The sequence below is a fragment of the Salminus brasiliensis genome, chromosome 13, assembly GCF_030463535.1.
Source record: "Salminus brasiliensis chromosome 13, fSalBra1.hap2, whole genome shotgun sequence".
NCBI lineage: Eukaryota > Metazoa > Chordata > Actinopteri > Characiformes > Bryconidae > Salminus > Salminus brasiliensis.
The window spans coordinates 2,420,173-2,435,135 of record NC_132890.1 but is presented as its reverse complement, the minus strand read 5'-3'; the positions used below and the strand labels follow the sequence as shown (position 1 = coordinate 2,435,135).

The 14,963-nt window shown below is 40.4% G+C and overlaps 2 protein-coding genes across 4 annotated transcripts in view; one reads left to right on the top strand and one right to left on the bottom strand.

Annotated features, from left to right (window-relative positions):
- The window catches only part of zdhhc7 (zDHHC palmitoyltransferase 7), a 51,934-nt gene that overhangs the window by 36,220 nt on the left and 751 nt on the right, over nucleotides 1-14,963 (bottom strand). The window contains exons 2-8 of one of the 3 annotated variants that reach the window (XR_011980785.1): nucleotides 14,664-14,743; nucleotides 12,040-12,337; nucleotides 10,873-10,997; nucleotides 10,125-10,221; nucleotides 9,692-9,773; nucleotides 8,528-8,658; nucleotides 5,979-8,218 (exon numbers count right to left, since the gene is read on the bottom strand). Coding sequence is in view for 2 of the 3 variants with exons in the window: in XM_072695222.1 (XP_072551323.1) it covers nucleotides 8,039-8,218; nucleotides 8,528-8,658; nucleotides 9,692-9,773; nucleotides 10,125-10,221; nucleotides 10,873-10,997; nucleotides 12,040-12,327 (903 nt within the window). In the remaining variant the exon portion in view is untranslated. Of the gene's footprint in view, nucleotides 1-3,722; nucleotides 8,219-8,527; nucleotides 8,659-9,691; nucleotides 9,774-10,124; nucleotides 10,222-10,872; nucleotides 10,998-12,039; nucleotides 12,338-14,615; nucleotides 14,744-14,963 lie in introns of those variants that run through there. The other 2 variants (XM_072695222.1, XM_072695221.1) reach the window with 2 other exon arrangements.
- Nucleotides 56-2,916, top strand: nip7 (NIP7 nucleolar pre-rRNA processing protein). Its single transcript, XM_072695223.1, has 5 exons — nucleotides 56-180; nucleotides 1,837-1,923; nucleotides 2,013-2,151; nucleotides 2,260-2,400; nucleotides 2,499-2,916. The coding sequence occupies exons 1-5, from the start codon at nucleotides 125-127 to the stop codon at nucleotides 2,616-2,618; spliced, it is 543 nt and encodes a 180-aa protein (XP_072551324.1). The 5' UTR covers nucleotides 56-124; the 3' UTR covers nucleotides 2,619-2,916.

Here is a 14,963-nt window from a genome sequence, read left to right as displayed (position 1 = left end):
GGGCGCACGCGCTCTCGTCCTCCTCCTGCGTCATCGCTCTGCGACAGCTCTCCCACGTTGCGCACGGCGCGGATCCGGGCTTTTCTCCCTTCCTGCAGAAAGTCGGGCTGTCTGGGTCTCCATCATGCGGCCGCTCACGGACGAAGAGACCAAGACGATGTTTGAGAAGCTCTCCAAGTAGTGAGTGACCTTATATCACCCGTTCAGAGCCCGAGACCGGGCTGAAGCAGCCTGCTCGCCCCGGCCGCTGCGTGGAGCTGATGGCAGACAGCCCTCCTCACTGTTAATCAGGGGCTCCTCTTTAATGGGATCTAGAAATGTGGGATTTCTCTAAAGACCTTTTCTAAATGCTCACAGTGTCAGAGGGTTAGCTTTACTCCGCTGGTTACAGTCTGATTTAAAACACAGTATAATAATAATAATAATAATAATAATAATAATAATAATCATATATGAACTATTACTGGATTATAATGGAGTGACGAGACTGTTAATAGTTATTAATAACTATTCGTTTGGTTTTTGAGGGTGATTTGGATAATATTCTGTATTAGTAGTTTAGTTGCATGGCTCTTACTATATATCTATATTATTATTATTTTATTATTATTATTAGTAGTAGTAGTAGTAGTATGGCCTATTAATAGCTTGTAGTTCTACTTGTGATGCTATTATTATTGTTATTATTGTAATTGTTATGGCAAATTAATGGCTAGTAGTTCTACCTGTAAGGCTATTTATTATTATTATTATTATTGTAATTGTTATGGCAAATTAATGGCTAGTAGTTCTACCTGTAAGGCTATTTATTATTATTATTATTATTATTGTAATTATGGCATATTAATGGCTAGTAGTTCTAACTGTAAGGCTATTTATTATTATTATTATTATTGTTGTTGTTGTTGTTGCCTATTAATAGCTTGTAGTTCTACTTGTGATGCTATTATCATCATCATTATTATTATTATTATTAGTAGTAGTAGTAGTATGATTTATTAATAATTAGTAGTTCTTGTGCGGCTATTATTTTTTATTATTATTTTTATTGCCTGTTAATAGCTTGTAGTTATACTTGTGATGCTATTATTATTGTTATTATTATTGTTATTATTGTTATGGCATAGTAATGGCTAGTAGTTCTACCTGTGAGGCTATTTATTATTATTATTATTATTATTATTTCCTATTAATAGATTGTAGTTATACTTGTGATGCTATTATTATTATTATTATTGGTAGTAGTAGTAGTAGTATTACGCTGTTATGATGCTGACCTCAGCTTTTCATTTAAATATTTAACTACTCGCACATGACCAGTCGCTTTAGCCAAAATGCCATCAGCAATACAAGCCATAACTCAATAACTTATTATTAAATACAATTAAATATTATTATTACTAGTTAGAACATTATTATTATTGTTGTTATTATTACAATATTATATTATTACTATTACCTATTAATAGCAAGTAGTACAACTTGTGAGGCTATTATTATTACTATTATCTTTACTTATTAGTAGCCAGTAGTTCTGTTTGTAGGGTTGTTAGAATTTAAGTACCAGCTATTAGTGGCTGGTAGTTTAGCCATGATGCTGACCTCAGCTTTTCATTTAAATATTTAATTACACACACATAATTTAACTTAAATTATTCATAATTTAGTCACTTTAGCCTAAAATGCCATCAGTGTTTACAATAATATGATTAGTAGTTAGAATAGCAGATAAAGAGCTTAGTTATCTAGCTAGAAATCTGGAATTACAGTTTCTACTTGTGAATAAAATTCTTTATATCCTAAATTGGATATTTAATATTTACTTCTGTTTTTTAGCATTGGTGAGAACATCAAACTGCTGATTGATAGACCTGACGGAACGTACTGCTTCAGGCTACACCATGATCGGGTGTATTATATCGGGTGAGCATTCAAGCACAACAGATATCCGCCCTTGGTTTAGTCATCCTGTCATTCTCCCTGACAGCATCCTCTCCTATTCCTCTGAACAGTGAAAAGATGCTGAAGTTGGCCACCAACATCTCTCGAGACAAGCTGGTATCTGTGGGCACGTGTTTCGGGAAGTTCACGAAAACACAGAAGTTTCGTCTCCATATAACAGCTCTCGATTTCCTCGCTCCGTACGCCAAGGTACTCTTCCCGTTTGTAATACAGTTGTGTGGAGGTGTGTGAGTGTGGCCGTGGGCCGACCAATCTGAAGATGGGCTACAGTGAACAGATACGTTTGTCCCCTAACAGTATAAAGTGTGGGTGAAGCCTGGAGCAGAGCAGTCATTCCTGTATGGCAACCACATCATGAAGTCAGGCCTTGGCAGGATTACAGAAAATACAGCACAGTACCAAGGAGTGGTGGTCTACTCAATGGCAGACGTACCTCTGGTGAGAGCCTCAGTTATTTATATATATAATGCAAATCATATCATTTTTAAGTGTTTGCACATGTGGAGCGCTGTACCTGATCTGTTATACCTCTCCAGGGCTTTGGAGTGGCGGCGAAAACCACACAGGAGTGCCGGAGAGTTGACCCCATGTCTATTGTGGTGTTCCACCAAGCTGACATTGGCGAGTACATTAGGAGCGAGGACACGCTGACCTAAGAGGATTACGGATTTCAAAACGGACTGGTAGTTACTGTTTGTTAGCGGCTGGACCAAAGTGTGCAAATGTACCCCAGGTATTTCACAGTTAACACCACATTAATGCCTTTTGGGCCAGTCTTTGGGCTCATGCAGGCATTACAGGCTGTGGAATGGTAACTGTGCTGCGGGCCTTGCAGATACCAGATCAGCTGATATTTGTTAACTTGCCTATTTTCCTGCCATGAATGACTTTTGGTGTGACAAACCTTGTATATGACTTGATATGATTAAATTCAAGTATGTTTCATACACAAAAGTTTTGGGACGCCTGCTCATTCATCATTTCTTCTGAAATCAAGGGTATTAAAAAAGAGCTTATCGTTGCCTCCACTATCCAGAGAAGAAGGGCTTTCTACTAGATTTTGGAGGAGGAGCACTGCTGTGAGGATTTGAGTGCTTTCAGTGACGAGACTGTTACTGAGGTCAGGATGTTGGAGGATGATCACCACCCTACGTTGCACCCCTCTAGCCCACGCCTGGCATTAGGCAGCATGATGCCAATAGTTCATGTTGATCTGCTCCAGAGAGTATTGTACTATTGTATTGGCAATACTTCTCTACAGGGACTAGACAATCTGTATGTGTAGATGTGCACATCTGTGTAAGCAATAGGTGCAACCTAAAATAGTTGAATGTGTTCGTTAGTAGGGGTGTCCACAAACATTTGGACATATAGTGTATATGCGACCACTTGCGCATAAGCACAGTTGTGTTAACAAACATCAAGAGGAAGAAGGTTTCATCCATATGGAAATGACTGTATATGATAATAATATGCATCCACCACCATGTTTAACAGTTTTAACAGATGTCAGTGAAGTGGAACCTTATATTATAAAGGTATATATATATATATCAATTAGTATTTATTTTATAAGATTGGATGGACTTTTGGAGACAATCCAGTCTTGGGAGATTAAGACTTACTGTGGCTCCCTGTCCAAGACACTTGCTTACTAATGTCTCTGGGGGGCTATACAGCTACAGCCACCTGGCCCAAAAAAACCCTATAAACTATAAATATAAAATGAAGCACAAAACAAAACACCATTATTGGGCTTATTTGATATATTTTGCTCAGGAAAGGAACATGATTCAGCACAACACCACTGTCCATCTAAAAATCAGCATGGTCTGGAGTAGTGCACTGGGAGGATGTCAGCAGGGGTTCCCACAGATTGCTTTCAGTTTGAAACTGGAATCAACTGGAAAGCCTGGGCAGTTCTGAACCTAACAACTTTATTATGCAAAAGAGCTTTACATATGAAAGAACAATATTATTATTATTTGACACAATTGAAAATGTCTTGATAAACCAGTAACCATTCACACCGTATATCATCTGTGTCTGTTTTCCAGTTGTACAGAATAATGCTTTCTCTCGGATTGTATTAGAACTCTACACATAACCTTGACCACGGCTTCCACACTTGGCATGAGGGTTTAACTTGATTATCTGACTGGACTCTACTAGTGTATAAAGCTTTGATATTCTACTCGCTGCTTCTACAATCAACCCTTCACTGCAGGACGTCTGTTTGTGTGCAAAAGTGGTCCCCTTGCTCTTCGTTTCTATGCTGAAGGTTGACACTTAACACACACTCCTGCAGCACAGGGACCAGACTCTCATGCCGAGAGCTCCCGCGGATTTTCTAGGAATCGATGCAGTTAGGCAGTACTCCTTCTGTAGTGAGGATGAGGAAAGCATAACAGCACATATATTTTAGTGTCAATAAAATGTCCCCTTTCCCTCTTCGTCCTAAATACTTCAATATATAAAAAGCACAATATACATTCTCAGTGACATACATGCTAATAAAAAGGCAAGTTTCCTTAAACAACTGCAACCAGTCTAACCCAATCCAGGACCATAAATCGGTAGCGAGCTCCAGATTCCTTCCCCTCCTGACAACATCATATATATTTACACACCAATCAGCCATAACATTAAAACCACTGCCGTGAAGAACACTGATGATCTGGTTCCAGTGGCACCTGTCAAGAGCCAGTATCTACATATTAGGCAGCGAGTGAACAGTCGGTTCTTGAAGGTGACGTGTTGGAATCTCTAAGACGAGAACCAAACTGTAATGTTCTAGATGACTGGATCAGAACTCCTCCAGAACATCAAGCAGGTCTTGTGGGGTGTTCTCGGTATGCAGTGGTCAGTACCTGCCAAGCAAGACGGCAACAGACTCACAGGGTGCTCAGAGCTCATCGATGCTCATGGAGGTCCTACCACCCACCTCACAACTTACAGGACGTAAAGGATCTGCTGCTAACGTCAGTCTTGGTGCTCCAGATACCACAACAGGACATTTTCCGAGGTCTCATGGCGGTCATGCCTTGTCGGGTCAGAGCTGTTTTGGCGGCACAAGGAGGACCTGCACAGTACTAGACTGTGTGGGAGGTCTTAATGTTATGGCTGATCAGTGTAAAACAGTAAGGATAAGCCATTAGGAAAAACATTGTCTCAAGTAAACAATAAAAATATAGGAAGTTATTCCACAAACTGTATTTTAAACTACAGTAGACTGCACTCTGGTGGACCTGGATGTGTGACCATGTTCCCCCTTTCCCCTTGTCCTCTCAGACGATCCAGTCCAAAACTGAGACTGTTTAATCATACAGAAGGTTTGGGGGTTGGAGTACTACTTCCCAATTCCACTTGTAGAGCATCTCTGATTTCATATTTCCATGCTCCAACACACCTGCTGATGCTCACCCATGTTGTTTTAGAGTCAGATGTGTGGACTGGGGTTGAGAAACAATGGTCAGGGCAATAAACCAGAAGTGTCAAGTGGCCACCAACAACAGGACTATCAAGCTGCTGGAAACAGAGAACCAGTAGGAACGAACACTGTCAACTGTCGTAACACTAAACAGGTCAACAGCCGGGCAGGGCAGGGCAGGGCAGGGCAGGTTCAGCTCTGTTGGTGGGAGATTGGCGACTGGTGCTACTAGAATGTTTTGTACGGTCTCATGAATACATACTGAAATACGAGATATTAAACATCGGCTTTGAGTTAGGGGAGGAAAATACGTCTATTTTTATCGTAACATGATAAAGTTTGTAATTGTGATACATAGGGCTGAGCGATACGGTAAAAATACTATTTCACGATATTTAAAGACTTTTTATAAGATATATATATTTATCACGATACATAATACGTAATCCCAGACTACAAACATCAGCAGCGACAGATTCTTATAAACTACTATCAGATCCTCTCCTGTACTGAATACAGTGATTTCTACTCATCTGCGGCTCTTCATCTAATTAACCCAGTCTAATTACACCGTTAGTAATGAAACCTGCAGCTGATCAGTGTTTATTAAGCACCAACAGTCTCCTCCATATGATTAGAAAAGATTACTGTTATCACCATAACAAAATTGATCACGATACGATAAAATATCTAGTGATACACATTATGCATGGATATCGTCAGAACACTGACAAACTGCAGGTTTTAATTACAGACAGTGTAATTAGTCCTGTTTAATTGGATGGAGTGCAGACAATTTTAAATAAAATCAATGTACCAAGAATATGAGTAATTTGCAGTATTTTTATTTATTTATTTATTTATCTGCTGCCACTGATGCATTCAGTCTAAAAAGGTCTTTAAATATTGGGATACATTTTTTACCATATCGCCCAACTCTACTCTGCTTTGAGTGCTGCGACTTCATGAAGCCTTGCTCTTCCCCTTTTCATTCCCGACACACTAATTAATCAAGAATTTGCTACTGATTGAGAGGAGATACCCTGATTAGCAGTCAGTCAGATCAGTCACTCAGAGGCCCGTCAAATTTAATCCTATTCAAGTTACTCTACACCTACTGCATAAAACTATTTAGATCATAAAACATAATTTGCAATAATTATTCATATATAGTCATAAAAAAACTCAATAAATCAGCTGCTGAGGTAAAAAGCTCCTGTCTCACAGAGAAACGTGAGAAATACAGTGAAGAACAGCGACCGAGTGAGGCGCAGACACAGCACCGCTAACGGCATGTGAAGACTGTGGAGGACGTTTACACCTGCGCACTTCACACGACGACTATCTGGGCTGTGTCTTATCTGATGATGAGATTCTGCATGCGTTTGCACTTGGTGGTCAATTGCGTGTCCAGTTTGGTCTGATCTGCTCATGGTTAATTATTATTACTGGTGTTTTGGTTGTCCTGGGAGGAGTTTGGGGTGGACGTGTTTACCCTGCTATAACGTGGATCTCAGACCTCCTCCTGAAGTGGTTTGAGTGGTTGAGGGATTTGCCTCTGGTTTAAAAGGTCTCGGGTGACCTCATCCAGATATAATCGGGATCCTCAGGACGTATGAAGTGACCAGGTGTAAACAGCGGGGGGTCTGTGCCGCCTCACGGATGACGGGGAGCGATGAAGAACGCGCCCAACGTTCTGGAGATGTACAACGAGTTTGGGCAACTAGAAGTTCTGGCTGATGAGGATGCAGCAACAGCTGGGTCTGACTGAGCACTCAGCTGTGATGGCCGATCTCAAGTGTGCAAAAGGGTGCAGGTCATGCTTAAACGAAACACCCCCTAACGTGATTTGTCTTGATTTGTGCCAAACAGCTTTAAAACCGATCACTGAAACAGCGCTGTGATCCAAATACTCTCTAAAGCGTTCACTGGCATTTATGTGAACTTCAGGATTTAGTAAATAAGGCTTCGGATGTATTATCGTCTCTAGAATATGACAAGCTAAAATAATCTTCAGTCTTCATTTATGTCCGTGTATTTAAGTTAAGTGTTCATTCTAAGCCTAAAACAGGAGAGCTTTTTACGACACCCTCATAGCAAGCACTTAATGCTGAATATGTTGGAGAACTTTCTTGACAAGTAAGACTTTCTTCTTCTAACTCCAATTTGGCCCATAAGACTTTTCTTTGAGCATAATTCTCTTACTGGGAAGGACTTGACTTGCTAGCAATACCCTTATATTGTTGATGTTCTTGGTACCTTTTTAAAGCACTGAGTCAGTCCGTTGTTTATCTTCGCTAAAATAGCACACAGAAAATCCCTTAAAGTCCCTTAAAAACACAAACAAACAAACTGAAAAAATCTGTTTGGATGTTCATGGAGACAGGTCAGGCACAGCCAACGTAAGCCAAAGTAAAAATGATGATCCTTCTATTGAGGTCCAGTGGTTTCATAGGGAGTCTGTACGGTCCTGGCCCAGCCCCTCTCCTCTCCTCCACTGGGCCAGCTGTAAGTCTATTGCACATTCTCTTTACCGTGTTCCCCTACCTGCATAACCGTTAGAGGAGAGATGTGCCTTGTTCTCAATGCGTGGGGTTTACTGGCATGTTAGCACACGGACATGCTGGGAAAGACAGGATTCCCTCCTCAGACGGAGAACTCGGAGCCACCTTTGCGAGCGTGGACCATCAGCAGGCGCCTGAGACGTAGTCCAGCAAAAGGATTGATCCACAGAAGAGAGGGAGGACCCCCGAACACTGCCTTCATTCCCTCCCAGCGCACCCGCCGCTCCCACGTTGGCTTTTCGTTCTTCAGCCTCTCTATCTCCTATGAGCAGAGAGCATCGGGTGCGAAGAGGACAGAAATAATGCACATTAAAGAAACTCCTCAGCACTACAGAGGCCAGGACATTTCTGCAAGGCTCCATAAGCCTGCATATTAAAATTCTTCAATTCCATTGTCTGACAGCAGCTGAAGGTAATTATCAGTATATAATTAGCCCATTTAATTCAATATATACAATATTTCATATATATATAATTAGTTTAATTAACCCATTAGAGATGAACTGAGCCCTAAATTAGGCTTAATCTGTGCAGGGAAAACTATATCTATGGGCTGTTCTGCTCGACTCACCGTCTCGTCGTTACAAATGGAGTGAATCTGCGTGCCAAACATGACCGCGGTGAAGGTGAGGAAGAGGAGAGCCTCCAGGCAGAGGAAAATGAGGAGCATAACGGCCACAGGAGGGGAGAAATCACTGCACTCTGCAATTTAGAGAATTCAGTAAAAGTAAGGCCAATACACAAAATCTTTCCAACTCTGCTCTTTAATACTTAACACTAATATATATATATTATATATATGCTGAAGGCCTTTACCCCTCTAGCCCACGCCTGGCCTTTGGCAGCCAATAGTTCCATATTTATCTGCTCTAGAGGGTCCTATTCTAATGGCAGTACTTTTCTACAGGGACTAGACAAGCTGTGTGCATTTGCACATCTGTCTCAGCAATAGGTGCAACATAAAGTAGCTGAATGCATTCATTAGAAGGGGTGTCCACAAATATTTGGACATACAGTGTATTACTACAATAGTTAGTCAAGAGTACTAGCTCCTTCTTGTGAAGCCGACCGAGAGATACCAAATAACACAGATGAGGATTTGAGCTTAAACCTGCTGGTAAACAAGTGAGTTTGAAGCTACTGAGCAAGAGTGACATTTGCAGGAAGTTAGGATCAAGGCTCATGAGGAAGTCACACAGGACTCGAAAGAGACCTTTATTCTCCTCTGGTCCAGCGAAAGGACAATAATGATGATGCAGTTCAAGACTTTTTGTTCTGGTACAACCGGGCTCAGCTGATTTAATTCCCTAATCCTTAAAATAGAAGAATAATGTGATGAAATACACCGACACTATCATTAATCTCATCTTACTGTGATTAAAAAGATCAAGCCGCTAAAGAATAAAAAAATAACATGCTCAGTTTATGACTTTAACGGTCGAGGTAGATAGAGTGTATGTGGAATATTATAATAGAGGTATTTTGCCCCTGCAGTAGCTGTTGAAGAGTATCAGCTCCCTCTTATAAGACCTACAGGTCAAATAATACAAACAAGGATTTTAATCCAATGTAAAAACCGCAATTATCAGGTTAAAATAATCTGCCGACACTCCAGCTGATTTATCATTAAACAAGCGGAGCTGTCACACGTCATCATTTTCCTTCCCTCCTAGTTACCTATGAGTAGGAACCTTTTGTTGAGTCAAGAATTGTAATCCACGACACCACGACTCACCGCTCCACTGGACTTTGACACAGGTGAAGAAGTGGAAACCACTGAGGCAGAGGGCATGCAGGGAAATTGAAGCTATGTACATCTACACAGAACAGAGAAGGACAACAGATGGTTTAGTCAACAGCAGCAGCAGCAGTGAGTGAGTGAGTAATATGCACATGTAGTCAAGCACAGTTTCCACACATACAAAACCACCTATTAATAACTTACAAAGCAGACAAGTACCTTAAAACTAACAACTCATGTCTGAAAGCAAGTGTCTGAAAGCACCCTTGTAGTTTAGGGAACACGGTTTTAAGAAAAGTTTGGGGCTCTTTCTGTATAAAATGTGTAAAAATATACCTGTATCTGTACATTAGCACAAATAATACAAAGTCATTTAAGCAATTTGCTCTCAGACGTAACACAAAAACACCCCCACAAGCTCACTTACAGTGAACAGGACAAAGAACCGCTGATTGTTTTCTCCCACACAGTTGTTCACCCAGGGACAGTGATGATCCATCTTTTTAATACATCTCTTGCAGATACTGAGATAAAAAAGAAATAAGTCATTTATTTGTTGTTTTTCTGGGGAAAAAAAAATCAACCAATAAATACAATAAAAAAAAAACAAACATTATATGTATGTGTGTGTGTGTGTAAGTAATATGGACACTGTCTGTAAATTACAGTCTTTGTATAGTCTGCGTATTGCTTGTATACTCTGTATACTGCATATACAAGCACCAATTCCTTGTGTGTCCCCAAACTTGGACAATAATTCTGATTCTAATTTCTAATAAATAATGTTTTTTGCAGGCAGTAGAGGCGTCTTCCTCCCTGTGTAGTGCTTTAGTGAGTGACTACTAAGAAACTATCGTTATGAAAGAAAAGCTCTTAGCTTATGATTGGTGTGGCGCAACAGATAACACCACCACCTACCATTGCGTTACAACAACACCATGTGGGAGACCAGGGTTCGATTCCCAGTCTGGGTGACTATGCTGCGCTACACCAATAAGAGTCCCTGGGCAAGACTCCCAACACTACACTGACCCACCTCTGTAATATGAGTGACCTTGTAAGTCGCTCTGGATAAGAGCGTCAGCTAAATGCCATAAATGTAAATGTAAAATGTAAGCTTATCACTATTATACCTACTTACTGAAACACTGAAGGCATCACTCTGAGAGTCTCACCTGCAGTGATGGGCTCTCTCTGGCTTGATGCTGCAGCATTTCGGGCACTTGTAGATGACCTCCCCAGGTTTCAGCTGTAGACTTTCCATATACTCTTTAGTGGCATTGCCTTTAGGAACAGCTCCCTGACAAACACAATATTCACTCGGTCAGTTAAAGTGAAGGACCAAGATGACAGGTAGCTACCAAAACATTTAAAAACCAGAAACATACAGAAGTGTTGAGACCCTCTTAAGTTGATCTGAGTATATGTAGGGGATTTGCTGTATATGGTTACCAAAAACCATAGCATTCAATATGTGCTATGGATTAGGTGTGATTTTCCATCACTGTGTTCATCAGTAGAACATCTCCAAAGTTCTCCTCATGGAGTCTAGTGTTATTTAGAGTTCTCCTCAGATCAACACCTGGTTTGGTTGTAAATCAGGGCTTAATGATGGTAAATCAGGTGAGCTGCTGCTGCTGCTGCTGCTGCTGCTGCTGCTGCTGCTGATGGAGTTGAACACATCCTCCACGCTGTGCTGGCTGGACTGGGGGGCGACCAGGAGAAACCAGGAGGAACCGAGCTCTGTTCTTCAGACTAGCTCACCGACAAGATCTCACTACTTTCTTTCTTCAGAATGAGAAGCTCTTGTTTCTCCTTTTTACTGGATTTATGTTCAGCTGCTTTATCTGTTCTGATGAGATCTGGAGCTTCTACAGTAAAACTCTCTCACTGCTGAGAGACAGGGTTTAGAGTGATGGGATTAGGGGCCTAAAACCTCTCCATATTACTGTATAAACACAGACAGCATTATTATTTTTAAGTGTATCTGGTGAATTGTAGTCCCTGCATGGTGTCTGCTTCACAATTTAATCCATAATCTATCTATAAATATATATAAATCTATAATATCCATATTAATTTTGTTCTTCAGTGTCTAAGAAAGTTCTCATAACCCATCATTTCATTCTGTAAAGATCTTGATAAACTAATGAGAGTAAAACTGAGAGTAAAATAGAGAGGACTCGTCTGCAGCAGTTTAGAATTGCAAATACCGCCGAGCAGTCTTGGCTCAACCCTGCCTTTCGCACAGCACATCTCCTAACCGATGACCCCTCCAGTAATTGAGTTAAAGTTGGCCCGTTTGGAAGCTTGTTAAATCTCACCCGTGCGTGCGGTCTTACCGGATCTGTCAGCATGGTGCGTAGGTGCGATGCCAGCGCCAGCACGGCCAAGAAATTGAACGCCACTCCGTTGATTAAAGTGTACCAGAAGCTTTTAGAGGGAAGCAGCATGACGAAATTCACCACGAATTCTGCGTACAGCACCAGAAACCAGGTCATGAAGGCGCACACCATGCCACACCCATCCTGGATGAACCAGACGCGGCCCACAGCCACCTCCTCCTCCCCGCCGCCCAGTAAGGGATGGTGCTGCTCCACATCCCGTAACCGGTGCCCCGAAGACTGCATACTTGTCTACCTGTGAAAGAGAAATAAATAAGTACAATTAAACAAACTGAAATGCTTTTTTGTACCATTTTTTCATAGATAAAGTCACAACTAAGCCACATTTTTTAAACAACTGCAGAGAGCTTAGGATTGACCTTTAGTCTAACATCTTAGGTAAAGTGCTTCAATTAAAAACGGCTCATTTTAGGACGAGATTGAAGAGAAAAAAGAGGTAATATCAAACCGTTATCCACCAAAACGTACAATTTTAATATTGTTTTAATCAGTTTTGGAAAAGAAAGCACTTTATCATGCTAACATCTGTCACTATGACCTCAACACTAACTCGACTCAACAGATTATTAGCTATGAAAATAATTATTAATGACTTTTTAACCCTATTCCTGGTCATATTAGGCCTGACTCATCATGCCAGACCCTTTAAAAGACAGAAATTTGGTTCTGCCACAACCTCTGATCAAAGAGTTGTGACTTTCTCGAACCCATCTCCGAAATGTCTTCTGATTTTTGACATCATCACCATGTCCTAGAGGGTGGGGCAAAAGCATATACCCATATACCCAAATACCCCCCGTATACCCAAAAATGTTATACCTTCCCCTCCCACCACCCTCAGGGACCCTCCCTGGTCATGGATATACCTCATGGTCCTGCTCCTTTAAAAAGTGCTAATAAATAAGCACTACTCAATCAGCAGCTCCACCTGCAAGATGAGGGACATTTCCATTAAGCCAGAGGAGCATCACTGGAACTGTGCTGCCAGTCAAACGCCTAATAGATGCAAAGCAGCAGCTCACAACTCTATTTTTGGTTTTCGTGTGAGAGCTCAGCGTACTACACTGAATAGCAGAGCTCAATCTCAGTGATAAAATTACTAAAGGTTTGTTAGATCAACTATTATTTTATTTATGGATTTTCTGCAAGTTCATTTCAAGGCTTAGATAAGGCTGAGAGGCTGTTTGTGCAGAACTCTGTGGTTCTCAGATACAATTTCAGTCAAGCCTGAAGTTCTTTCAGCTTGCAGCACTAGCTAATATGCAACACTGTGTGGATGCACTTAAGGAAAAGTTGGTGAAGTGTAGTGAGGAACATCACCACCTTCCCTGTGACAAGGTGGCAAGCCTGGCACTGCTCAACACCAAGAAGACTAACTCTACAGTCTCCTACCTGTGTAACAAGATTCAAGTCAAATGTCATGAATGTATATTGAAAGAACTCACTTATATGTGCAGTAGAGTGGTCATACAGCTAAATATATATATATATAAAATATTTCCCTTGGCTTTTAAGTGCTTTTTTAAATTTTGTTATTTTTTAAGGATTATTCAGTGCTGGATTTTATCATGTTTATTTACCACGACTTTCCAGGTTTTCCAGAACCCGTATGAATCCTGCTGAGCAGCTTCAGAATCAGACTTTAACAAACATACAGAAAAACAGACATAGAGAGTCTGAAAACCACAGAAGTCTTTTTGACAGGGATAAATATAAATAAATCCTCTTAGTGGAACAAACAGGCGGCAGCATGTCTTTGCATGTTTCAGGAGAAGTGTCCGTTTCTTTAAATACCATCAAGCATTTAATAACCACTGGAATGGTGGGAGAGCTCAGTCAGATCTGCCTTTTCTTCCTAAACCAAGATGTGTAAACTTAGTAGTATAGAAACGTTATTTTTATTTTTAAGTCGTGCAGATCTATGAAAAAAAGTAATAACTGACATATCCCCTAAATATGGTACCACATAGAAAAATAATATTTAGAAACTGTTCCCTTGGTTTAATAAAAAAAAAATACTTAATGTAATAAAATTATGTCCAAGTATGACATGTAACAAACAAACAGACTATTATTACAATAAGAGAAACAAAATACACTAAACAATAAACAGAATAAAGAATAATACGTTAAAAAGCCGCTAAAAGTAATAAATAATAATATGTAGCCTGAGTAGAAATATATATACAAACTATTATGTACAGATATAAGAACATTAACATCTGTACAGCTGTGCAAATAATCATAGTGCAAGTTATGCATGCTATGTATCAGTACATTTTATATATATATATATATATATATATATATATAAATTGTATTTTATAGAGTGCTTATTCTTACATGAATGATTGCAACTGTAACATCTGCAATTTCCCACCTGGAATCAATACTTGTGTTGATCTCACCAAGACAAATCCCTTGTATGTGTAAAAAACTTATAAATAAAGAGATTCTGGTTCTGATTTCAAGGTTTTAAGGTTCTGTAGGCAACATAAAGTGGTTCTTCTTGCCTTTTCTGTAAAGAACCCTGATTTGGCTCCTGTACTGCAGGCACTCACTTCTCTGACTGCTCCTCACACTGACATGCCGTCCACCCGCTGACCTGGGCAGCACTGCCACTACATCCACAGCGGTCAACCTGCGTTTCACACACACACACACACACACACACACACACACACACACACACACACACAGAGGAAAAAATGATGACAACTGAATAAATCCACCTGACACGAGCATATTTATCTGACATGAACGAAATATGATATGAAGCTCTTACAGGAACTAGCTAGCTAGCTAGTAGCTACTACCTGGCTAGCTATCTATCTAGGTGAGCTCGATAGGCACCCAACAAC

Bases quoted from the DNA above. Each gene is read 5' to 3' on its own strand.
- nip7 (XM_072695223.1), top strand. From the start codon at position 125: ATGCGGCCGCTCACGGACGAAGAGACCAAGACGATGTTTGAGAAGCTC. The intron at 1,924-2,012 runs GTGAGCATTCAA...TCCTCTGAACAG, and splicing joins GATCGGGTGTATTATATCGG to TGAAAAGATGCTGAAGTTGG. The intron at 2,152-2,259 runs GTACTCTTCCCG...GTCCCCTAACAG, and splicing joins TCCTCGCTCCGTACGCCAAG to TATAAAGTGTGGGTGAAGCC.